This window comes from Crinia signifera, chromosome 5, assembly GCF_055691185.1.
Source record: "Crinia signifera chromosome 5, ASM5569118v1, whole genome shotgun sequence".
NCBI classification, from domain to species: domain Eukaryota; kingdom Metazoa; phylum Chordata; class Amphibia; order Anura; family Myobatrachidae; genus Crinia; species Crinia signifera.
The window spans coordinates 199,339,689-199,365,800 of record NC_139221.1 but is presented as its reverse complement, the minus strand read 5'-3'; the positions used below and the strand labels follow the sequence as shown (position 1 = coordinate 199,365,800).

General features: G+C 42.0%; 1 protein-coding gene across 1 annotated transcript in view; it reads left to right on the top strand.

Moving 5' to 3' along the window:
* TMEFF1 (transmembrane protein with EGF like and two follistatin like domains 1) overlaps positions 1 to 26,112 on the top strand; it is a 209,251-nt gene that overhangs the window by 156,759 nt on the left and 26,380 nt on the right. The window contains exon 5 of the mRNA XM_083188421.1: positions 7,058 to 7,154. Coding sequence (XP_083044547.1) covers positions 7,058 to 7,154 — 97 coding nt within the window. The remainder of the gene's footprint in view (positions 1 to 7,057; positions 7,155 to 26,112) is intronic.

The window sequence follows — 26,112 nt, the reverse complement described above, 5'->3', positions numbered from 1 at the left end:
CCAAGTAAGTACATTTTTTTTAGATATATAGCATGCTTTCTCCAGTTGTACTATATATGTGTAATAATAAGTTACTGTAAATGAAGTTAGCAATTATCCATTTTTTATAAAACCTTGAATATGTCAAAGTGTTTACTAATGACACCCTCCTCCCTATGCCATAGTATTACTAATGAGACCCTTCTACCTACTGTATGTCATACTGTTAACAGGGCCGGAGATACCGCTAGGCAGCTTTAAGCATGTGCCTATATGCGACGGCCACTGGGAGGCGGCACCACACACTGCACACTGCAATGTACTGTACATTCCCAATGAGCAGGGATGAAGCAGCCACCCACGTGTGACCATGCCAGTCTCTGGAACTGTCATACTGATGAGACCCCCTCCTTATATCATACTGATACTGATGAGACCCCCTCCTTATGTCATACTGATGAGACCCCCTCTTTATGTCATACTGATGAGACCCCCTCCTTATGTCATACAGATACTGATGAGACCCCCTCCTTATGTCATACTGATACTGATGAGACCCTCCTTATGTCATACTGATACTGATGAGACCCCCTCCTTATGTCATACTGATGAGACAACCTCCTTATGTTATACTGATACTGATGAGACCCTCCTTATGTCATATTGATACTGATGAGACCCCTCCTTATGTCATACTGATACTGATGAGACCCCCTCCTTATGTCATACTGATGAGACCCCCTCCTTATATCATAATGTTACTGATGAGACCGCCTCCTTATGTCATACTGATACTGATGAGACCCCTCCTTATGTTATACTGATGAGACCCCCTCCTTATGTCATACTGATTAGACCCCCTCCTTATGTCATACTGATACAAATGAGACCCCCTCCTTATGTCATACTGATACTGATGAGACCCCTCCTTATGTTATACTGATACTGATGAGACCCCCTCCTTATGTCATACTGATGAGACCCCCTCCTTATGTCATACTGATACTGATGAGACCCCTCCTTATGTCATACTGATACTGATGAGACCCCTCCTTATGTTATACTGATACTGATGAGACCCCCTCCTTATATCATACTGATGAGACCCCCTCCTTATGTCATACTGATACAAATGAGACCCCCTCCTTATGTTATACTGATGAGACCCCCTCCTTATGTCATACTGATACAAATGAGACCCCCTCCTTATGTTATACTGATGAGACCCCCTCCTTATGTCATACTGATACAAATGAGACCCCCTCCTTATGTCATACTGATGAGACCCCCTCCTTATGTCATACTGATTAGACCCCCTCCTTATGTCATACTGATACAAATGAGACCCCCTCCTTATGTCATATTGATACGGATGAGACCCCCTCCTTATGTCATACTGATACTGATGAGACCCTTTCCTTATGTAATTCTGATGAGACCCCCTCCTTATATCATAATATTACTGATGAGACCCTCCTTATGTCATACTGATACTGATGAGACCCCCTCCTTATGTCATACTGATGAGACCCCCTCCTTATGTCATACTGATACTGATGAGACCCCCTCCTTATGTCATACTGATACGGATGAGACCCCTCCTTATGTCATACTGATACGGATGAGACCCCTCCTTATGTCATACTGATACTGATGAGACCCTACTGATTTAATTCTTCCTTTATCATACCAATTTTCAGGGATAGTACATTTTAGAGGTTGATCCATATAATGCATGTTTTTATCCCTGAAAATGTCCTTATTTATTATTACTTCTTTTTGCATTAATGGCAGTCTCCCAATCAGTTGTATTATAAATTTAATACCTAACTGATTATAAATATTTAAAATGTCAAATTATAGTCACATTTACTAGACATCACAATCTGCTCATCAGCATAGTGTACCTGGAAAATGTTTTAGTATGGTGGAACAATGATACATTGGAATATAAAGCTAGATTTGCTCACTTCATTAATTATTTTAAATTATGGATCCTCAGAGCTTTTAGCATTGATTTCCGGCATATAACACATTCACACAATGGCTTAAGGGCATTTTTTATTATTCAGCAGACCTCATACATCAGCCAGCATTATGCTCTTCTGTGATTATAATAAAAAGTAAATGGTCCTATTATGGCTATCAGCAATATAAATCTTGATACATATCTCTATTTTTTTACTATGATACTATGGCCCTTATTCTGATCGGTGCGGCCGGATCCGAATATGCGGCCAGGACCGTGCGTGTGAAACCCCGCCTTCCATACGGATCGCCAACTCCGTCTGTACGCGGTAAGAAGCTGGCCGAACGGACCGCACGTGTATTTTTCATGGAATACGCCTCCTCCATCTCAGGGAACCTCCCCCATCATTCGATGGTCGCAGACCATCGAATGCAGAACCGAGTGGTCCACCAGCTCCCGCAACCTCAGGCCACACGGACATTTTTCCGTGCAAAAGCAGGGATCTGGGCGGGCAGCTGACATCCGGCGATATCATATGTCCGCCCCCTACACGTGCGTCACGGCCGCATTACCATACGTACGCCCAGCGTTTGCATGGGAACGCCCATGAAACGCGGGGCGTATGCATATGGTAATGAGCCCAAATAGCCCTTCACGCCCCTCTCCACCCCCTGTTCGGAGTGTTCACATTTCATGTGGGATTTGGCCGTACGCCCCGCTCGCACATGCGCAGAGACGCCTCTGCACATGCGCAAACGCAAAACATCGGCGGCACGAACGCACGCGGATATTATCGCACCAACCAGAATAAGGGCCTATGTTACATATTTTGGATAGCTTTCCTAATGAATCATCATATCCTCCACTACTTATAGCTACATAAAGCACTCCTTGTGGAGATGTAGGAAACTTTTGAAGAGTAATAAAATTCAAAGAGATAAAGGGGAGATTCTTTAAAGCAGGAATGCGGTAAAAACCCCGTTACCGGGGTTTTTACTGCATTTTGATATGCAGCAAAACCCGCACAGAAGCATATGGGCAGCAAAACCCACACAGAAGCATATGGGCTTACCTCATAGAAGCATATGGGCTTACCCCATAGAAGCATATGGGCTTCTTAACGCACCCATGCTACCCCGAATGAACCCCCGCAACCTTGCACTGACACCCCCCCTCACCTGTGTCCAGACAGCACAGCGCTGTGCTGCCTGGACCTGAGGCCTCCTCCTCCCTGCACTGTATCCTCTTCCGGGTGCAGGGAGGAGGAGGAGAGCCCACACATGCATGCAGCAGCCCCGGGTAATGGAGTGAGGGGGGAGCCGCCGGGACATGCAGCACATCGCCGACAAGATGGCAAAGGACAGCTCTTAACGCAAGAGCTGTCCTTTGCCATAATTATAGCATATGTTAGAGCATATGCGATAATTAGGTCTGCGTTAGCCGGCGATGTGCGGCGGACAGGGGGCGCGGATGTTACAGCATCCCACCCAAAGCATGCCTACAACTTTCAGAGGGGTAGAGTACAGTATAAAGCGAATATGCAGCGGCTGGAAACAGGGTGGGGCCTCGTGGAGGGGCATGGCCTCGTGACACGACCCCAACCATTGTAAATTTGGGGGATTGCCCAGTGCTCTCTGAGCACTCCCAGGTTCACCTCCCTGCACTGGTAGATGCATACAGGCACCCAGCATCTATTCAGTGATAAATGGCTGCTTTGCTGAGTGGCAGTGGTCACTGGTGCCCACAACTGTCTGCCCCCCCCCCCCTACTTGTATGTCACTGCAAGCTATGGGTGGGCCAAGCGTTCAATAAGCGGGACTGTCCTCTAACCTCCTTTTGTGCCTCACAGCATGTGCAGCCACAATCTGTCCATTCTACTCAGGTTTCTGTCAACCAGCATTCCTAAAAGTCCCTATTCGTTTCTGTCTTGCCAGTTTGTATATTTACTGTGAGCGTAGAACAGTTATTATCCCGAATTATGTGTATAGCCCTATATTTGTATACATTAATTGTCACCTTTCATTTCTTCACTCCGTTTGCTATTTTGCCTGTATTTTTCTCTATTGCTGTGTTGCTGTTCTCCATGTTAATGACTTTAGATTCCTAAGGCTTACTGCCATCTGGTCCATGTACAATTTTATTAATAAATGACTGAAAAGGACAGAGTTAAGCTCTAATCCAAATGGCACAGCAGCAATAACTTTAGTCCAGTTCAGTATATATTACATTTAGCTACTCTGTCTTCTTTTTTTTAATCAGTTCTAAAGCTATTTAGATTCCTATTCCCCTAGATGCAATACTGTCATGTAATTACCAGAGCCGTTGCAATACTATGATTTAGGGGCCTATTCATCATCCGAAATGGGCCTGTTATACATACAAAAACACTACTTTCCACATGTATTATGAAACGGATAAGGCCACCTAATAGTCATTAAATTCCGGAAACTTTTAGAACACTTTTTCATATCACTTTTCTCAGTTGGTGGTCACCCAATGCCTCCTACTTTCTTTTTTAACTTCATATACTCTTGTTCATACTTAATCTGTATATTATATTCTATATAATAAAAAGCCATCGCTGCTTATCGCCTCAATGGGGGAGAATTCAAGTGTTGTGTGTTCCAGCAGCCACTAGATGGCACCTGACAGAGCTATTTAAGTGTTGCTCCATTTGAGCCCTCGCAGCTGATGGTGCTGACATTACTGTTATGTTGTTCAATTTTGGCAACTAGTACACTATAAAATTGGATGAGAATACCTTGCGTGTTTATAGTTATTGACCTTTGTGTAGGTTGTTTGATTTTTCTCATTCTTTGAATCCATTTCATGATAAAAAAAACATTACAGTGGGTATGTAGCCTTACCTGAGACACTTTTGTTGCTACAGATTTATCCACATACATCTATCATCTGTGTTCTAAAAGGGACATTACACATATCGCATGGGCTTCATGAATATGCACATGTGACTTTTTCTGTTACAGTGTGCCTTATTCGCAAAGGGATGCATATAGTATGCACAAGCAGCTTCTGATGATTTAAATGATATGAGGCATACATTGTGTTACTGGGTAACGTTGTAACATAACATTCTGTATACAAACACAGCAGTGGTCCCACGCAGAATGTAGGCATGCCACATATTTTAGTCAGAAGCTGCTTGTGCATCCTATTCGCACCACTATGCAAATAAGCTGCACGCCATAACATGGTGCACACAACTAGAAGGACTGTTTAACATGCAAAGTGGTTAGATGTATGTGGACATGTCTCTATCTTTGAAAATGCTTTATTGATATTTAAGTCAAATGTTACTGCTTTGTGCTCACTGCACAAGTATAATTCGGTCCAGAGAGAGAGAGAGAGAGAGAGAGAGAGAGAATATATCCAATGTACCTACAATCTTGTAAATATCTTGCTGCTTGGTGGTGATACTGTGGTGTTGTCCTGAGGAAAGCCTCTATGTATGTGAACCATTGATGCATGACCTGAGTATCTTGCTGTACCATATGTAAGGCATAAACTTTTGTTTTTCATCTTTAAAAAGCCTAGGTGAGTGCACTATTTTAGTATATATTGCATCTCTATATGGCTAACTGGGCCACTGATGCGTTAGCTATAGGAGTGAGCTGACTCCTGTCATTGGTGTATACATTATATATATATATATATATATATATATATACAGGTCGAGTATCCCGTATCCGAATATCCGTTATCCGAATTATTCCGAAATACGGACATTCCAGAAAGTGAAAAATTTTTTTTTTTTTGCTAAAAACTCACTGGGGACATATGTAACAGCATCACTGGGGACATGATATGTAACTGGCACTATATATGTGCAAGACAATGATTGCTTGGCATTCAAATTCAGTGCTGAGATAGTACACACATTTTGTTTCACGTTTTGAAACCTTGTTTTTTGAACAATTAAAATATGTTTGTGTGTATTTTATGTTGTAATAAAATATATTTGTGTGTATATTATGTGTTTATACAGCATAAATGCAAGATACTTCAAAATACATCATTGAAATATTAAAATATTCCGAAATACGGAATAATCCGTTATCCAAAATTCTCCTGGTCCCGAGCATTTTGGATACGGGATACTCAACCTGTATATATATATATATATATATATATATATATATATATATATATATAAAAGAAAGGGAGAGTATATCCAATGCACTAACAAGCTTGTAAATAACTTAAAGGGTGCTCCTATGGGTACACTAAGGCAGATTCCTACATCATATGGAAATATTCAGAGTCCAAAATAGATCATAAGGCACTCACCATTCAAGTAAATGTATTGCATAATGTGTGCCTTGGGGTGCCTCACGACACTTGCAGGGGTACTTGCCTTGGTTTGGCGGTCCATCAATCAATATTGTTTATTGTTATCTACCTTCCATATGTACATTGTGCCTGGTGGCTAGTCCCCTTTTTTTGGTCTGTCCCATCTGTCTCATAAAATAATAGCCATTTGGGTAATATTCTGATTTAAAATGTTCCTAAATTTACAGTTTGTTTTAATAATAAAATCGCTATCAAAACTTGATTTTTGCATTTTTTTGTTTAAAAATGTTTATTGAATCAGGTTTAAAAAGCTATCATTTATATATGTAATTTTATTATAGAAAATATCTACTATTTTGGGGACATTTTGGGAAAAAAATATTTGATAAGGGGAAGGGGCAAAAATCTCAACTGGTTGGTGCTTTAGCACCCGTTCTAGCACCAAATGAAATGATGCAAGCATGTAAATTGGGAGGGCCAAATACACTATATGATACAAATAGAAAGGACAGAAAAGAATTCTCTCTGCACATGTTACATCTGCCCCACCTGCAGTGCACATGGTTTGTCCATTTGAGAAGGAATTTGCCTTTGCAAGTGAACCAGAATAAGGACCATTCTATACATTGTTTTGATTTATAAATGTAATGTTATTTAAAGGATCACATTATTTTTTCTTTGTACTCAACTAATCTGGGTCTATTGCTTTGTCATAGTGAGTTGCCAAATACTTGCTAAGTAGTAACGCCTAAAGTTTTTATCTATTATTTCTTTCATCCAAGTTTTTGTGTCTTACAGAATATGAAGGATCTGGGACTGAGGTTCATAGGAAACACCCCAAATGTGGAGCTTGCAAATATGGTGCTGAGTGTGATGAAGATGCAGAAGATGTAGGGTAAGTCGTAGTGGTGAAAATTAAGTTACATGTGACAAGTATATCTCAAATTGTAAAATAATTCTGAAAGGGCTAAAAGGATTGATTGTGGCTGGGTGGCTTTAGTACACAGGGGTGTCCTTTTTGGGTTCAAAAATTAAATTTTCCAAAAGTTTGGGCCTGGTGTAATGTACAATTAAATAAGGCCATAGAGAGGGGCCAGGGGCTCCGGTACTAAGAGGATGTTTTATTTGTTCAGTAAAAGACAGTAAATACAGTATGGCTTATATATTTCTGCTAAACTTCTCATACTGCAAAGCTAAAAAGATAAAAGGTAACTTTGAGATAGGTTCAAGGAATACATTTCTGAAATATAGGAAATACACGCTGTCCTTTTGTTATTTCCAAAACACTTTGAAAAATCCATAATTATGGTCAGTGTGACATAGAAAACCACCAGTCTCCATTACATAGATACACCTCTATTGTGTTGGTGTAATGGATGAAACGCTATTAGGTGGGCCTGTAGCAGATTCTCAGTAACAGCTGTCATTCTTTATAAAGACTGTACATTAAATACTGAAGAGCCTTAAAAGCTACAGTAACTACTAAATGTCATTTCTCATTTTCTCATATCATATATTTTTTTAGTATATATATATATATATATATATATATATATATATATATATATATAATATACCAAACGGACAAAGGCACTCAGAGGCTTGATGCAGGTGAAAAAACTGGAGGAATTTTTATTCCATTGCCTGTCTACGTTTCGGGGGTCATGCCCCCGTCGTCAGGACACAAAGGCACAAGTAACAACCTACTCAGTGTGTGAACAGTGAATAAATAGTGTACAAAACAGTGCATACTCACCCCCTGAACTCCTGCGTCCCGCCCATGACCTCCGGTGCGAGTTTCCGGTACTTGGCGCACTGCTATGACGTCACTGGTTCAGGTTACGTCCAACAGCAGGCGTGTCTGTCCAGCCCGGCCGGCAGATCACGTGGGAAAGCTGGAGGAAGAGGGCACAAAGTGTGGGCAAATAAGAGGGACCCCCAAAACGTAGACAGGCAATGGAATAAAAATTCCTCCAGTTTTTTCACCTGCATCAAGCCTCTGAGTGCCTTTGTCCGTTTGGTATATTGTGCATGGATGTCTGTGTGTCGACACAGACCATCGACTCATGGCAACAGAGCAAGCCACACGGAAACGCAGCTCACGTCAGTCCTGAGTGACAGGTCCTTCTCTTGGTATATATATATATATATATATATATATATATATATATATATATATATATATATATATATATATATATATATATTGGTATGTGTATGTATATATATATATATATATATATTTGTAGAGAAGATCGCACCTGCTTCACTTATAAAAAAAATGACCATGCCAGGTCAACGTTAAATGTAGCAACAGTTCCCACTAATTAGCGAGACCAGCACCAGTCCAATGTAATATGCTTAAATCATAATTATTGTCTAAAAAGACACTTAATCATGCAAACATCATGTCAGAGTATAAAACACCCAACAGGCTATACTGTACTTAACAACATCATGTCAACAGGCAGCGTCTCCTCGACACCCATTTCGGTGCATCCAGCACCTTTGTCAAAGGGGTGACCAACCAGACTACACATGAGGAATGCTATAAATAAGGCCCCCAGAGCGTCATCTCACCTGTGTTAATTAGCGCTATGCCTCCGCAACAGGAACTCCTGCAATCTGGCTGCTTGGCCCCATCGTATGCCAATTTGTTTATTTATCAATTTGAAAAATCATACATCATGACCCATCCAAATTTTTCTAAGTTCATCAGATGTTATGTGAGATTTATTGATGATTTATTTTTCATTTGGACTGGCACTTATGATATGCTAAATGATTTGGTGACGTATTTGAATTCCATTCCTGGTAATATAAGATTTACGATTAATTCAAGTCATTGCAGCATAAACTTTTTGGACGTGAAAATTGAGATTGTTAATAATGAGTTCAAGACCACATTGTTCAAGAAAGCAGCTGATAAAAATACCCTTTTATTGGCCACGAGCTTTCATACTCAACCCCTCAAACGTGGGTTACCATACTCACATCTAGTTGAGAGCAGTACGAATCACATCATGCCAAGATGAGCTTGACATAGTTCTTGACAAGATGTACCAAGATTTCCCAGACCGATTATATGATCCAAAAGAGGTATATGAAGCAAGAAGCAAGTGTAGAAACCTGCAAAGGAATGAATTATTGACTCCAAAACAGAAGGAAAAAATTATCAGAGACTACACTTTGCTAGTACATATTCAGTGGCTTCTAAATCCATCAAGGACTCAATAATAAAAAATTGGCACATACTGTGGTTATGGGTGCCATATGTCATACTCCACCTCTTTTCTGCTACAAAAAAAGTCATAATCTGAAACAACAATTAACTTTTTCTGATATTAGCCCGAAAATGGATCAATCAAGGCACTGGTTGACAAGACAAACCGGATCATATAAATGTTCAGACTGTGTAAACTGCCTACACATTATCATGTCAGACAAATTAATACACCCTATAACAGGCAAGAATTATTCCATTAGACATCATATGGATTGTGATACAAAATATGTTGTTTATATCATAAAATGCCCTTGCAACATATTATATGTCGGCAAGACCCTGCGTATGATGAAAGAAAGAATTGGGCCACATAGGTCATCTATTAAGAAGGCGTACATCAAGATGGACACTAATACACCACCGGTGGCTCGGCATTTTATGCATTGTGGTCACTCTCTTAATGAATTTCAGTTTATGCCAATTGAACATGTACCTCCACTAAGGAGGAGAGGAGACCGTCATAAAATACTCTTGAAGAAAGAGAGCTTTTGGATATATGACCTGAACTCTATGCGTCCTAATGGCCTTAATGAGGAATTTACTTTAACACATTTCCTATAGTAGTGCTGCAAGATAATATTGACTTCTATACAATTGATAGCTAACGATTACTATTTTTGATATTACACGCTAAACACTTGATACCTCGTCATTTGATAATGTTTTTTTATATTTATTTTCATTTTGTGAATTACCTTCTTTGATATTTCAGTTAATGTATATTTATTTTTTTATGTTTGTGATTTATTTTTTTATGTATGTTTTTGATTATTGCTAACACGGCACGCAGTTATGCACGCATTAATTGTTGTCTTGAGTTGCCATGGCAACATTCTGTGAGGACACCCACTTCCAGCACCATGCTGATGGGTCTTCTCACTGGTTCCGTCTAACTGGTAGTTCCGGTGCGGTGGCGGCGCCGTGATGGAGACGGCAAGCAGCCGGATAGCAGGAGTTCCTGTTGCGGAGGCATAGAGCTAATTAACACAGGTGAGATTACGCTCTGGGGGCCTTATTTATAGCATTCCTCATGTGTAGTCTCGTTGGTCACCCCTCTTGACAAAGGTGCTGGATGCACCGAAACGGGCGTCGAGGAGACGCTGCCTGTTAACGTGATGTTGTTAAGTATAGCCTGTTGGGTGTTTTATACTCTGACATGATGTTTGCATGATTAAGTGTTTAGACAATGAATCTGATTTAAGCATATTACATTGGACTGGTGCTGGTCTCCTTAATTATTAGGAACTGTTGCTATATATATATATATATATATATATATATATATATATATATATATATAATGCACTGAATAGTATACTCCCACCTGAAGACCAAATGTTTCCCTTTTAAGGGTTAGATGTAATGAAAACATAAGAGAATTAAATTTTTTTAAAACAGACATGGATGTACTGAAATGTTTTACAATCATACATATATAGGCCAGGTATTTATTGGTCAAATAAGTTTACAGATGAAGGGTCCAACCCCTATGCATTTCATCTTAATGACTTCATCAGAGGTGCAGCCAAATGCAGAATGGTAGTGATTTGGGTTTTTAGACAATTAGAGGTTCCGTAGCATGTGGGGATCCACAGTGAAATCGTCACTGTGATAGTTTTCAGCTTATTTGAATGATGCACTTTATAAGGAGTACCAGGGCTCGGGTTCCCATTGTGCGTCTTCTACCAAATGTGAAAATGCATACATACGAGCTATCGGAAGATGTGGCTACTGTAGAGTATCACTGGTGGTAGCATGTCTAACGATTGCTTCCAAGTGCTTTGCTATCGCCAATTAAAGGATAGTTTCTGTCCTCTAATCAATTTTCCTCCATTTTTTTTTTTATTCTACACATTTATTTATTTTATCTAATGAATATAATACTGAAAGCCCAAGTCCGGGTTCCAGCAAAGTGTACATGTATGACCAGGTCAGGCATGCATGAAAGTTACTGGGCCTGGTAGACGAAGCAGTAAAGCAAGTATCTGCTATCCTCTGCCAGCCATTATCGCCAGCGACAGGGACTTTATGGACCACTGTGATATAGACTTCAGTTCCGTGTGCCTGTAGGAGTTACTCAAGTGTCCAGATCTTATTTGCAGTAATGCTGAATTGTTTTAAACATTATCTGATGGTGTCCAACCATTACAATATATCCTGTCCTTTTAAAATGTCCTCAGACTTCATGCCCAGAGCATAGGAGAGATCTTAGTAATGACAGCGCCACAGTGGACAATGCGATGGTTGATATTCTAGAATTTTCAAGTTTCCCATTTGGCAAAATTTGGCATCACAAAAAGTACTAATTTTATAAAGGAGAAGTACAATTGTACTAATCATAGTGTTGACATTACAGGGGAAATTTACCAATATGAAAAACCTAGTTTTTCATATTGGTATTTTCCCTACGACTGCATACGACTGTTTAAGTCGTATGCAAAGTCGTGTTCCGGAGGATCAGTTACAAAGCAGTCATATACGACTGCTTTGTAACCCTCCGATGGTGTAATGATTCGTATTAGCGGCCGTATATACGGCCGCTAATACGAATTATTTCTAGCAGTCTGCACGGATCAGTCAGATCCGTGCAGGCTGCATGGTGTAAAAAAAATAGAAAAAAAAATAAATTAAAAAAAAAACGGCGTGGGGTCCCCCCCACAGCCGAAACCAGCACCAGGCTGACAGAGCCTGGAGCCGGTAATTAAAAATCAGGGAACCCGACAAATAGGGGTTCCCTGATTTTTAACAACCAGCCCCAGGCTCCTGCTCCGGGGCTGGTTCCCAAAATACGGGGGACAAAATGACTAGGGGTCCCCCGTATTTCAAGAACCAGCCCCAGGCAAAACCAGCCAGCGGGTAATGCCACAGCCGGGGGGAGACTTTTTATGCAAGTCCCCCCGGCCAAAGCATTAACCCTACCGACCAGTCAGCCTGGCCAGGGGCCCTGGGGGAGTGGGGACCCCCCCAATAAAGGGGTCCCCCCCCTCCAGGACTTACCTGACCAGGCTGAAGCCTGGTGCTGTCCTCGATGCCCCTGGGCGGTGGGCATCGAGCTGATGGTTTTGTGTAAAAAATAGAATAAAAACCATTGTTTTTTACTGTGGCACTACAAGTGCCAGCAAGCCTCCCCAGCAAGCTGGGACTTGGATAACCACAAGTCCCAGCCTGCTGGGCATTAAAGGGCCCGCTGGGTCTTGTAGTGCCACCGTAAAAAAAATAGTTAAATAAAACACACTGACACACGTTTTAAATAAAAGTTTAATACACACATTACATACATACTGATACTTACCTTTCTTGATCCCGTAGGTAGCCCTGGTCCTGATGTCCTGTGTCGTCCTCCAGGTCCATGTCGGCTGTCTGCGTCGTCCTCCAGGTCCATGTCGACGGTCCGTGTCGTCCTCCAGGTCCATGGCGGTGTCCGGGTCCGAAGAAATCCATGTTGGAGCTGTGGAAGGAAATCCTACTCACCTGTTCCTGCGCTGAAGAAGTCTTCTCTTGATCCGACGTAGTCCAGGTAATCTTCCTGCTGTCGCCGGTCCCCGCTGTCTGCGCTGTCCGTGCATCGCGCTGAGGAGAGATGCTGAAGTTTCATATTCGGCGCCTCTCCTCAGACTGAATTCTATTGGCCGCCTAGCAGGCCAATCAGGAGCCGAGAAAGTCGGCTCCTGATTGGCCTGCTAGGCGGCCAATAGAATTCAGTCTGAGGAGAGGCGCCGAATATGAAACTTCAGCATCTCTCCTCAGCGCGATGCACGGACAGCGCAGACAGCGGGGACCGGCGACAGCAGGAAGATTACCTGGACTACGTCGGATCAAGAGAAGACTTCTTCAGCGCAGGAACAGGTGAGTAGGATTTCCTTCCACAGCTCCAATATGGATTTCTTCGGACCCGGACACCGCCATGGACCTGGAGGACGACACGGACCGTCGACATGGACCTGGAGGACGACGCAGACAGCCGACATGGACCTGGAGGACGACACAGGACATCAGGACCAGGGCTACCTACGGGATCAAGAAAGGTAAGTATCAGTATGTATGTAATGTGTGTATTAAACTTTTATTTAAAACGGGTGTCAGTGTGTTTTATTTAACAATTTTTTTTACGGTGGCACTACAAGACCCAGCGGGCCCTTTAATGCCCAGCAGGCTGGGACTTGTGGTTATCCAAGTCCCAGCTTGCTGGGGAGGCTTGCTGGCACTTGTAGTGCCACAGTAAAAAACAATGGTTTTTATTCTATTTTTTACACAAAACCATCAGCTCGATGCCCACCGCCCAGGGGCATCGAGGACAGCACCAGGCTTCAGCCTGGTCAGGTAAGTCCTGGAGGGGGGGGACCCCTTTATTGGGGGGGTCCCCACTCCCCCAGGGCCCCTGGCCAGGCTGACCGGTCAGGGGGTTAATGTTTTGGCCGCGGGACCTTATATTATAAGTGTCCCCCGGCTGTGACATTACCCTGCTGGCTGGTTTTGCCTGGGGCTGGTTCTTGAAATACGGGGGACCCCTAGTCATTTTGTCCCCCGTATTTTGGGAACCAGCCCCGGAGCAGGAGCCTGGGGCTGGTTGTTAAAAATCGGGGAACCCCTATTTGTCGGGCTCCCTGATTTTTAATTACCGGCCCCGGCTCCTTCAGCCTGGTGCTGGTTATGGCTGTGGGGGGGACCCCACGCCGTTTTTTTATTTATTTATTTATTTTTCTATTTTTTTACACTGTAGCCTGCACGGATCTGACTGATCCGTGCAGGCAAAAACGCAAATAGAACAGGAAAATGGTGTTCTATTTTCCTGTCGTATTTGCGTGGGTGTTTCACACCACTAAGCAGCCGTATTGTCAGTACGGCTGCTTAGTAAATCAGAAACCACCATTCTTTTGAATGGTGATTTCTGTCGTATCCTATCGATGGTGTAGGGCATTCGTATTTGTAACTACAAATACGAATGTTCCATCTTTAGGACTACGAATTGTTGTATTTTTGGGATTGTAAATCCCGAAAATACAAATTCGTAAAAAAAAGGTGTATTTCTCCCTACGAATACACCTTTTTTCTACGAATCCATTTTGGTAAATGTCCCCCTACATGGTTTCACACCCCAGCTACAGTGTACTGTATGTTATCAGTGAGCATTAACAGCCAAATACTCGTGCCAGGGTTAATCTGATGAGGAATGCCAGCTGTCACTAGCTTGAATCAAAGACCTAAACTGTTCTAACTAAAATAATGGCTACATAATATCATATTTACAGATCGCTTTGGATGCTGTGTTTAGCAGAGTTCTGTGAAATTGTGATCGACCGTAACAATGTTGGGCCATAATGAGCATTTCCACTTGAGTTGGTGGCTTCATACAGGTTGACGACATATGGGACTGTCACATCATTCCCCCACTGCAGTGAAAGCAATCGAATCAAGTCCAAATTGTGCATGAAAAATGAGATAATCAGTGTACAACAAATCTGTCATTATATCATGTAGTAATATCTGTATATGTAGCACCTTACAGGTTATACTGAGAAAAGCAATCTTCCAAACATACAGTAGGTGTGTAAAATACAGCTAATTGGCTGAAACTGGAACAAAATAACAGATGCGCTCGTTTATCTCATTGCAGCATGGTCTGTAGCATAACAATTGACTGACAATGCCTCAGGTTGTTCTGCTTCTTTCCTGCTGCCTGAAATTCCTATTGTCAAATAAAATAAAAATATATAATAATCTCTTTCTAATCTGTCATAAAGAAAACAGTCCAGTTGTCACGAACTCCCACTGAAACAAGAACCTTCAGCCATGACCTAATATAACCCTAGTGAGCTTCTGCAACTTATTTTAGCTTCTTCAGTTCCATAAGTAGATGTACTGTATAATTATTTTAGTCAGAGAAGGTTTTATTATATACAGTTCAAGTCATGGCTACAAAGCCAGCATTATAAAGGTGAAATGGCATTTTCTAGCAATATGGGGTGTTTTATATTCAGAGGCACTTTAAAAGAGGCGGGGGCCTGTGCAGGGGCGTAATGAGAACTTTGCGGGCCCCGTAGTAAAATCTTGTAAGAGCCCCCACCCCAAGCTTTTGTCACTACAATGCCCCTCTTCTCTGTAAGTGCAGTAGACCAGAGTCTACTGTGTATGTGCAGGCCTCCTGCAGCATTGCGCCAGTGCCAAGTTACCAAGGACGTGTCTTGTCCACATGCATGAATCATGGATCGGTGAGTAATATTAAATCGGTACAGGGTGTGTAGTGTGTGGGCCCCACTGGACCCAGGGTAACTTTCATCCATGATAGATAATCCAGTGTTGTCATTACTTCTAAACAAATTGTGTTCATAGCTCAGACTATAATAAATATTCACCAACTATACAAATGTGATCAAAAAAGTTAAAATGACATAAATAAGATTAAAATATACCATGGGTCTTATGCAGAGTTAAATGTGAGTCAGCTGTAATTCTTCCCCCATTGTGTGCACTAAACTGAAATGCATGTACTCACCCATATGCAAAGGGTATGTGTCTTTGGAGGCAGATCACTTCTATTTATACTCTTAGGGACTGATTTATCAACATGTTTCATTATACTTAACCATTTTTAAAACTCACTGTGTATGATAAATGGTTCTCCATCCAGACAGCCCCCAACTGTAATTTATCAAACACATGACAGTTAAGACCTGATGTGTCATACGCTATGAGTTTTAAAAATTGTTGAGTATGATAAAACTGCTTACAAATACAGAAAGTCCCTTACTTTTCAGCCTATTATCATCAGGACACCGTCGCACAAACTATACTTGTACAGAGGATGCTTCCATCCGACTTTGCTTAGCCTGCCATTCCAAAGGGATGCACCCGCCAAACCTGTTTTTTACACGAGCACTACCTATTACAGGCCAGTTATGTCGAAACAGACAAATATGAGTCTGAAATGACTCTCCTTCAACCGCATGTCCCAGAACATGCACTGTCCAAAAACTCTACAGGTACATTCCAGAAATGGGTGTATATTCATCTGGTAGACATTTGAGGTCTGGAAGATACATGCTTCTTTAATCTTCTTTTACACAATGGGTTTAATTCAGAGATTTATGTATGAAAACCCAGTGGTTTCTGTACATCTCTGTTACTGTTTGATCGTCACATACACAGATGCCCAGATCACATGCAGTGCCCCATAAGCGGCAGCATGATTGACAGTCTGTCGCCGTTTGCAGGATAGGCGGCATTCTCAAACTCATGCATCTTTGCACACAGCAGTGGATCAAAGAAGCATGCAGTGGGCTTCTTTCTACCCAAAGACGGCGCCTGCTGTTTTTATATATATATATCTTTGCATAGTCGCTGCATACACAGATGCAGCTGCTATGTTCTTGCATCTCTCCCTGAATCTGCTTCAATATGTTATATTTGGATGGATGGCATTTGTGTTTGTCTATTGACAGACAATGATAGAAGTGGACAGCTATGGTAAAGAATGTGACAGCTGCACTCCACAACTACTGAATGCAGTAGTATTAGAAGTAGGATGCTGACAGCTATGAATACACCTGACTGCTACACTTCCAAACAGCCACTTTTACAGTGCACTTTTATTGTGTACAATGCACTTTCCCACTATGCTATACTTTGCATTTTTTATGTGGGATACTTTCCATTCGTTAACAAATCTGGTTAAATGTCGTTTTTTTTATGCCGAGAAGTACCATGACATAGACTGGGGGTATCACTGTTGCTTCTGTTAGGCACTGATGTTGGCACTGATGTTGGCACTGATGAGGCCCTGCTCACAATCTCTGTTCCAGTTCATCCCAAAGGAGCTCGATGGGGTGTGAGGTCAGGACTCTGGGAATGACAGTCAGGTTCTACCACCCTAAACTCATCAAACCACATCTTTATTGTCCTTGCTTTGTGCACTGGGGCACAGTCATGTTGGAAAAGTGTCTACCCCAAGCTGTTGTTGAAGCATTGATTGCTCTTTTCTGTAGTTATGGGGTATAGCCTTCTCAACCAAACTTCACAGTTGGCATAATACAGTCAGCTTCATGCATTCGCCAAAGCATACTTGCCTACTTTTAGTTTCACCTCTCCGGGAGAAGTCTGACATCATTTGTCTGACATCATTTGGCCTCGCCCCCCATGCCGGAAAACTCTGTGATTTGCGGGCTGCTGAGAGGGGGCGGGGCTTAAACAGCGCAAAATGACACAATTTTAGGGGGCAATTAGCAGAATGCGGGAGACTTGCCCACCTTCCCGGGGGGCCGGGAGAAGGACCCAATTTCCGGGAGGCTCCCGGCCATTCCGGGAGGGTAGGTTTGGCGCCAGACTCAACCATCCGACTGCCAAACAGAGAAGCATGATTATTCACTCTACAGAACACGTTTCCACTAATCCCACAGAGGCAGATTTATTAAGCTCGGTGAATTGATAAATTGTCTTGTTTTTATCACCGGCCAATCAGCTCCTAACTGAAGTTACAGGCTTGGTTTGAAAAATGACACGTATGAGCTGATTGGCTGGTGATAAAAACCAGACACTTTATCACTTCACCGAGCTTAATAAATCTACCCCACAGTCCAGTGTTTGTGTGCTTTGCACCACTTAATCTGATGCTTGTCATTGAAGTTACTGATGTAATGCCCCCATCCTCTACAAAGATATATCTGAAGCTACAAATCTATTCAAATTTCCCTTGAACTCTCCCAGGAATCTGAATCCAGAATCCAGGAATCCAGAGAGAACCTGGGCTAAATTTTCGCTCTATTCACTTCAGATACATCTGGTCAGATATATCTGAAGTGAATAGATCGCATCAGATTGATCTGATGCACACTTGCTACATCATATGTATCTGATGCAATATTTAAATATAATAGGCTGGTAGGCTGGGCTATTATGGGGGATAGATTAAGCAGGGGCCACTGTAAAAATGTCAGTAAAGAGTTAAGGTGGCCATACACGGCTCTGACTTCTCAGAGCCTTGTATGGGCATCCTATCCTCCTTGAGCTGCCTTGGACCTTCCCAGGCGGCAGGATGGCGTGCGATACATCACATGTGGTCCTTCTGCATGTGACATATCGCATACAATCTCCTACTGCCGGGAGGGGGCCCGGGTTGGAGGTCGGACGTGCAGCATGTCCGACTTCCCAAAGCACACGGGACCTCACATTAGAGGATGTCAAATACATACATGTGATTTGGCCACTTTTAACCCGATCCATCGGAACATAACCAGCCCCAGGCTCTTTGAGCCAGTGCTGGTTCTAAAATGACAGGGGAAACATTGTGTAGAGTTTTAAAGAACCAGCACCGGGCTCCGGTCCTGGTTACAAAAACAGGGGACAAAAGATGTAGAGGTCCACCATATTTTTGCAACCAGGACCGAGCTCCCTAGGGGCCGCCGCATCATCCCCCCCCCCCGACTAGTCAACCCTGACTGGGGGACCAGGGCCCTGGGGGAGTGGGACCACCCCAATAAAGGGATCCCCCCCACCCAAGGGCCAGGGGTGAAGCCTGGGTCTTTCCCCTGCACCCCTAGGCTGTAAAATGCCAGGCTGATAGCCAATTCAGTGTAAAGAAATAATATTGTATTCGGCTGTGGAACAACAAGTCCCAGCAAGCCTCCCCCTCATGCTGACACCTGTTGAACCGCAAGTTCCAGCATATGAGGATTAAAGGCTGCTGGGACTTGTAGTTCCTCAGCCAAAGAAATAGGGAACCCCCCCCCACACACACACACACACACACACACACCATCCCCCCTAATGAAGCACCCATGAGGGGAGGAGCTTAGCAGTGTGGCAGCTGCTGCAATGGGGGATACTGCTGCTGAAATGAGGCTATAGCCAGAGAGCCTTCGGGGCCCAAGAGTCCCCTTTTTTCAAGGTGTGCCCTGAAAAAGGGGACTCTTGGGCCCTGAAACGTTGGTCACTTGAAATACACTTTGCTTGTTTGAAAAATTTTGTGGAGTGCCGCAGTTTGTTTTTCTAGATTGTAGCCCTGTTGAGGTGCGGGGGCTCAAAAAGTGGCCCGGACACTACAGAAAGTGGATCAGGGAAGTAAGATATGGCAAAGTTGCATAACATAGAGGGGGTAGAGGCAGGGCTGTCTTAACAGCAGTGTGGGCCCCTGGGCAAAGCAATGCACTCGGGCCCTTACTCCTTCTCCCCTACTAGGGGTGGGGGGAGCTATCAGCAGCAGCTTTGATGTCCCACGGGTGGCAGGGGGTGCTCTACCTTCCATTCAACATGTAGGACCTGGAGCAGTAACTTCTGCTAATTACTCCTTTACTGCACAGGTGGTGGGAGGGAGAACACGAACGCACTGAGCTGAATGAAGGGTCCCTTGTAAATGACTTCCAGGGAGGTAGTGGGTGTTTTGTACACAGGGGAGGGTTGGATAATCGAGTGGGCTTAATATTCGTCATTTTCTGGTGGAAGGGCAGCTTGTTTGACTGCAGATTTCGCCATTATCTGGAAATAGATTTCTTAGCCTTCAATGGTATAAAAACCTAGAGTCCCACCTTTCAGGAGGTGCTGGGAACTTGGGGATCAGAGATCAGGAGCCAGAGCAATCCATTGACAAAAATATAAAACTGTACCAGACGTTTGGAGCTGGAGGAGGGTCCAGCTGCTGGAAGGCTGATTTCTCTGGTTATGGGCATGATAGAGACAAGCCGCTAGTGTCGTCAGAAAAGGGAGAGTCCCAACTTTCAGAGAGAACCTGAGAAATATGACTGGGAATTGCAATTAACAGATCGGATGTGGACTGCTGCTTTGAAGTTGGATATCTCCAGTTCCCCTGGGCCGATTTTCAAAATTCTGATATCCCTGGAAAAAGGAGATCCTCAGCTATCAGTATAGGGCCCTTATACACCTGGGGCCCCTGGACAAGTGCCCATTAAGCCCATACGAAAAGACGGCCCTGGGTAGAGGACATTGATTTAGTTCAGATTAGGTTCACAGCCACTTAGACCCCCAATCCCGACCCAGCCAAGAGCCCAAAAAGTGTTCCGGCCACTACCCAAAGTGTGTCAGGTAAGCAAATGGCAAAGTTGGCAAAGTTGCAAAAAATATAAGGGGTTGGGTCCAGATTAGGTTCACAGCCATTAACATAGCCGGGTGGCCAAAAAGGGACCCGGAATCTAGACAAAGTCGGTCAATGGATGCAATATATAACAGAGTTGCATAACATAAAGGGGGTAGAGGACATGGGGTTTAAGAAAAAAAAACTGGTCAGATCCAGGAGTCCACCACAGACAGGTAAATGTCTGTGGTGTGGCGAGCGGCTAAGCTTAAAACAAAAGAAGGATAACGTTCAAGTAATGCTAACTGCACAACCAAACCCGAGCAATGCCGGTTACCTCAGCTAAAAATTAATAGGAACATTGGCACGGCAACCTTTCCAGTTGGTTTCAGTTTAATTATATCAAAAGAATATATCATTGGGGTAGTCAAGGATTTTGGAAGGGGATGGATATGCTACATCTTATTTTTATTCTACTTGTAATTAGAAAGTGCACTGTTTAGGTATTCATGCAAAATTAATTTTAGAATCCCATGTTGAACATTTAGTGCAAATTTTGCCTGCCATGCGTGAAATATTACAGCTAAATGGGTTTTGAAAATTTTGCTCATGTATAAAACTAGCATCAATTCCCAGAATCCCTGGGAACAAAGTTTCTCAGCCTTGTCTTTGCTCTGTCAAGATGTCTTATTGTTTAGGGTTTTTTCTCTGTTCTGGAACAAAAATGGATGCATACAGCATCTCATAATATTTGAAGAGTAAGCATTTGTGTGGATGTCTTACTTTTTAATGGAGTAATATGTAACTACAATCTTCTTTCTGACATTATATTGTCCCTACAGTAATGACTCTTGTTAGCTGTACATTTCTGCTGGATTGCACTACTGAAAAAGGGTAACATTTGAACAGATGGTTGTCATAAAGAGGATACCAGCAGGGAAAATGAATGTTTCAAACAGAAAATTAAAATGCAGGATTTCATGGCACACACAAACAAACCACTCAATTTGTAAAATTGTGTTTACTATAATGCAAGTGATACTTAATTTACTAGTGAAGAGGTAAAACAAAATTATCACTTTTATTTTATTATATGTTTTAAGTGTGTCTATCCATTTAAAAAAAAATCCTTTGGTTTGATGTTACTGGTACATTTAGGCAATTTAACCGGGCCTGGACACTGAAAAAAAAAACTGCTAAGGAAAAATCTTCCATTATTTTGTTGGCCACCAGATAGTGATGTCATGCAGAGTCCTTCAGTCCAAACTATACATTCACTCTACAGCGCACTTTGTAGGCTAAACTAGTGCCATTTACACTATACTTGTAGAAATGTACAATGCGATGTGGCAATAATTGTGGTGCCAATAAGATCCTGTGTAAAGGCCCCTTCCTACACACTAGTACAATTTGGCTCGATTTCATCCAATTCTGACAGATGGGACCTGAGAAATTGGGTGAAATCAGGCCAAATTGCATTGTTTGACATCCATTCCGGCCTGATGCGTGGTCCTGAGAGCATCGGATCAGAGTCGGACTTGCTGCACATAAGATAAATCGTAGTGCAGCTGTCAGGCACATCGTGGGTGCTTTTTTAGGGGTATGGGTCATAGGGTCCACAGCACTAAGGTCGATATGCATTGGGTCGACCACTATAGGTCGACATGACTGAATGACTATAGGTAGACATGTGGTTAGGTCAACAGGGACATTATGTCGACGCAAGCATTAGGTCGATATGGGCCAGGTCGACAGTCAAAAGGTTGACATGGGGTTTTCACTTTTTTTTTTATCCCGAATGTCGACACATGGACACTAAAAAAGTGCACCGCATCCCCTCGCCATGCTTCGGGCACAGTGCTTTGCTATGCTTGGCACACTATTTTATTCTCCCACCATGCCCTAGTGGGTGGTAGGGCATCTCACTGCCTGTCGACAGGCATGACACCGCCTGTCGGCACGATGCAGCTCAAAAAAAGGTCCAAGAACCCCCATGTCAACCTTTTGATAAATTGCACACTTGCCCTTAAGACAAATTGGACTAATATCTGGGGGCCTTTACCCTTGTAATAGATAACAGATTAATATACTGTATGTTTTGCATACAAGCCATCCCTGAAATCCTACCCTACACTTTTACTTTAATATACTCTATTTAAAAAGGCTCTGTAGTGTTAAATAGTTTATAGCCCTGTTTGTTATTTTATCAGAAAATCACATACAGTATACGTGCTTTGGCTTTGACTAATACCATCGTCTACTTCCTGCTCAAATGAATGGTACCTGCCCATTGGTTTCTGCCACCCTGCTGCTTATCTGAATTCTATGACCACTGATGCAGCAACGTCCCATGTACTTGTCCTGCTTTGTCTTGTAATATAAGTAACTGTTTTTTTAATGAGCTCATGTGTGTATGTACTTTGTTAGGCACTGACTGAGGAACACTCGTGGCGTCATATATTAAAGGATAATCATATCATTCTGATTTGTTTCATTAGCATGTGTTTATCGTCGATATATGAATATATGAAGCGCAGGCTAAACCTCATGCAGCATATTAATACTGTATCTCATTATGACTCCTGCAAGCTACAGAAGGTATACTAGCATAAATACTATCCTAACCTAACAAAGAGTACAGATGAGTTACACTTTGCAATTACAGTCAGTATGTATATAAGGTATGTATATACTGTAATGTCTCAAGATTTAGGTAACTATGGCTGTTTGCATGTACAAAGCACAGCATGGAAACACATAGCCAGAGCACATTCTGAAAGGCAGGTGCTCCCATCTCCTCAAATCTGACCAGGGTAACATCAAAACAGTGACTATGAGAGGATTGTGTGGCTACAGTATGTACACTAACCCATGCTGGGCATTATATGCTGTCGGACAGCAGCAGCTTCTGAAAGTTATATTGAGAAGGTAGAAAATGAGGCATTAGCTATAATAATTAGCTTGCCACTCTACATAATCCCTGACTGCAATCGATAGATGTAACCGACTCTTAATTTTGATTAGCATATGTCCCTTTTACTACCTATTTCATTAAATATTGTCATTTCTTCTAAATCTGCAATGTAAATTATTTTGACATTTGCATTAAAAAAAACTAGTAGTTTTATACTCACTCACTTAATGGTTTAACATTCCCTCTTTGTTGCCAGTGCATTGTTTAAACCAATTGATCTGCACCGCACTTCACATTTCTGTTGCTTGCTCTATCTCGCCTCTTTTGTGTTCTTGTGAATATTTAACATGCTCCTCCTTTGTAGAGCAGCCCTAATTGCTCTCTTCATGTGCCATTGACAGGAGCTTTTGGGCTTTTGTCTGAAGCTGACAGCAAATGCCTCTCACACTGGCTCTACTTCTGGTACAGGCCCAACCAGGCCAATGTGTAATTGGGGTCTATTCAAAGGCTGCAAGTAATAGTGTAAAGAAAAAGATCACACATTAAATCAAAGAGAAGAAATGATGGAACCCGCGAGCAGCTTTAATTTGGCAAGGGTTGGTACACACATATACAGTATGTATGTATGTATGTATTTATGTGGATAGATAGAGAGATAGATAGAGATAGATAGATAGATAGATAGATAGATAGATAGATAGATAGATAGATAGTGATAAAAAATATGAAGAATTAAAAAAAAATTACTTTATGAAGAATAAGGGTAGATTGAATAACCCACAGTAAATTACCTCTGGTAAAACAGGAGGCAGCCTTGGGCTTTAACGTCTGACCCTATCACCTTGTTAACTCCCATTAATGTATTTACAGGTTGATGTTTTTTTGGGGGAGGGTTTTTTTGGGAGGGGGGGGGGGGGGGTTTGATCTGCTGCTGGATTTGGGGCTAATTGCATTGACCTAGGGGATCATTTAGTTCTCAGTAATCTACCTGGCTGATTGAATTCACACTTAAGAGCATTTTACACCTGTGTATTTTTTTATGTATGTGCAATGTTATCAAAGCTCATATTGTAGACAGGTAGATAGATATCCCCTACATATAAATGACATTGTTCCTGTTTTAGTTTATTCATACCAATTCGCATATGATCGAGTAAGGTATTCATACACGATAAACATACATCTGTATTCTCGTTCAAATATGTGTTTTAATTATACATCTGTATTTTCACTGAAACTGCATGCAAGAGATGTTACAAATTGGTTTTTAGATGCAGTAATAAAAGTTCTATTTCAGCAATAGCTATTTCAGCGTATATTTTTTCTTAGGTAGACGAGTGCCCTACAAGACTCCTTTTTTCTACTTCCTCTCTTGGATCAATTGATACGTCACATAGATTAAATAGGGTGTAGAGTGACTCACGTAGAATTTATTTCCTACAGTACTTGTCAGTTTACCCGGTACAAAACTAACCATTACCACTCATTTCTTTCAGTCCTTTTCTTTTTCCTGTTTTATGTCACATGTAAATTGTTAGTATTCTAATATTATTTCAACTAAAATACAATACTTCGGTTTTAGGTAGCATAACATTAAAACAACTGCCCCCAATGATAAAATAATAACATTTGTATCCATATGCGGAGCTTGTATATTCTCTCTGTGCTTGCGTGGGTTTCCTCCCGGTACTCCGGTTTCCTCCCACAATCCAAAAATATACTGTAAGGTTAACTGGCTCCCAACGAAATGAACCCTAAAATGAATGTGTGTGCGTGTACATGTGGTACATATAGAGTGTAAGCTCTTCTTGGCAGGGACTGATGCAAATGTTCTAATATTCTCTGTAAAGCACTGCAGAATATGTGTGCGCTATATAAGAAACTGGTAAAAAATACATTTATTGCCCATGTGAACAAATTGCTGTAGAATCAGAGCACACTTCTCGCAGTTGTATCTTCTGTTGTTAGTTTCTTAGCTTTGTTCATATCTGCCAGTTTTATTAATGTTCCCTGTTTGAGCTACAGTAGCACGTTGTGGCAGTCAGCACATTATGTAAACATTGCTATTGACAACAGCCAAACTGCAGCTCACTAGTTTGTTTCCCTTTTGTGAGCAGTAAAACATAGCCATCCCTAGGTATCTGGGTACCACACTTACTGATTCATTCATTTTTCCATGGAAACATAATAAGCAAGTCATCATTCTCATTGTCCGTGCACAGGTAAAACAAGAGCTGACAGAATATTAAAGGTGGCATACACACGCAGATTTATCTTCAGATCTGGCTGGTTGGAACAAAAACATGGTTATGGATCAGAGCAAATGACAGTTGACCATTTGCTTGGAAATGCCGGAAAACTGACAAACTGTCACTCATCCATAACCATGTTTTTGTTCCAGCCAGCCAGATCTGAAGATAAATCTTACTAGTGTATGGGCACCTTTACAGTTACATATAAACTGAGTGGAGAAATGAACCCTTGGAGAAGTTGCTCATAGAAACCTATCACTCTACCAAGGGCTGTCATAAGAAATTTTGGGGTCCGGGACTTCCAAAATAACAGTCTGACTTTTTTTTGGGGGGGGGGGGATCATCATTGCTGACCATTTCGCATGGCAGCTGTCAGCTTGC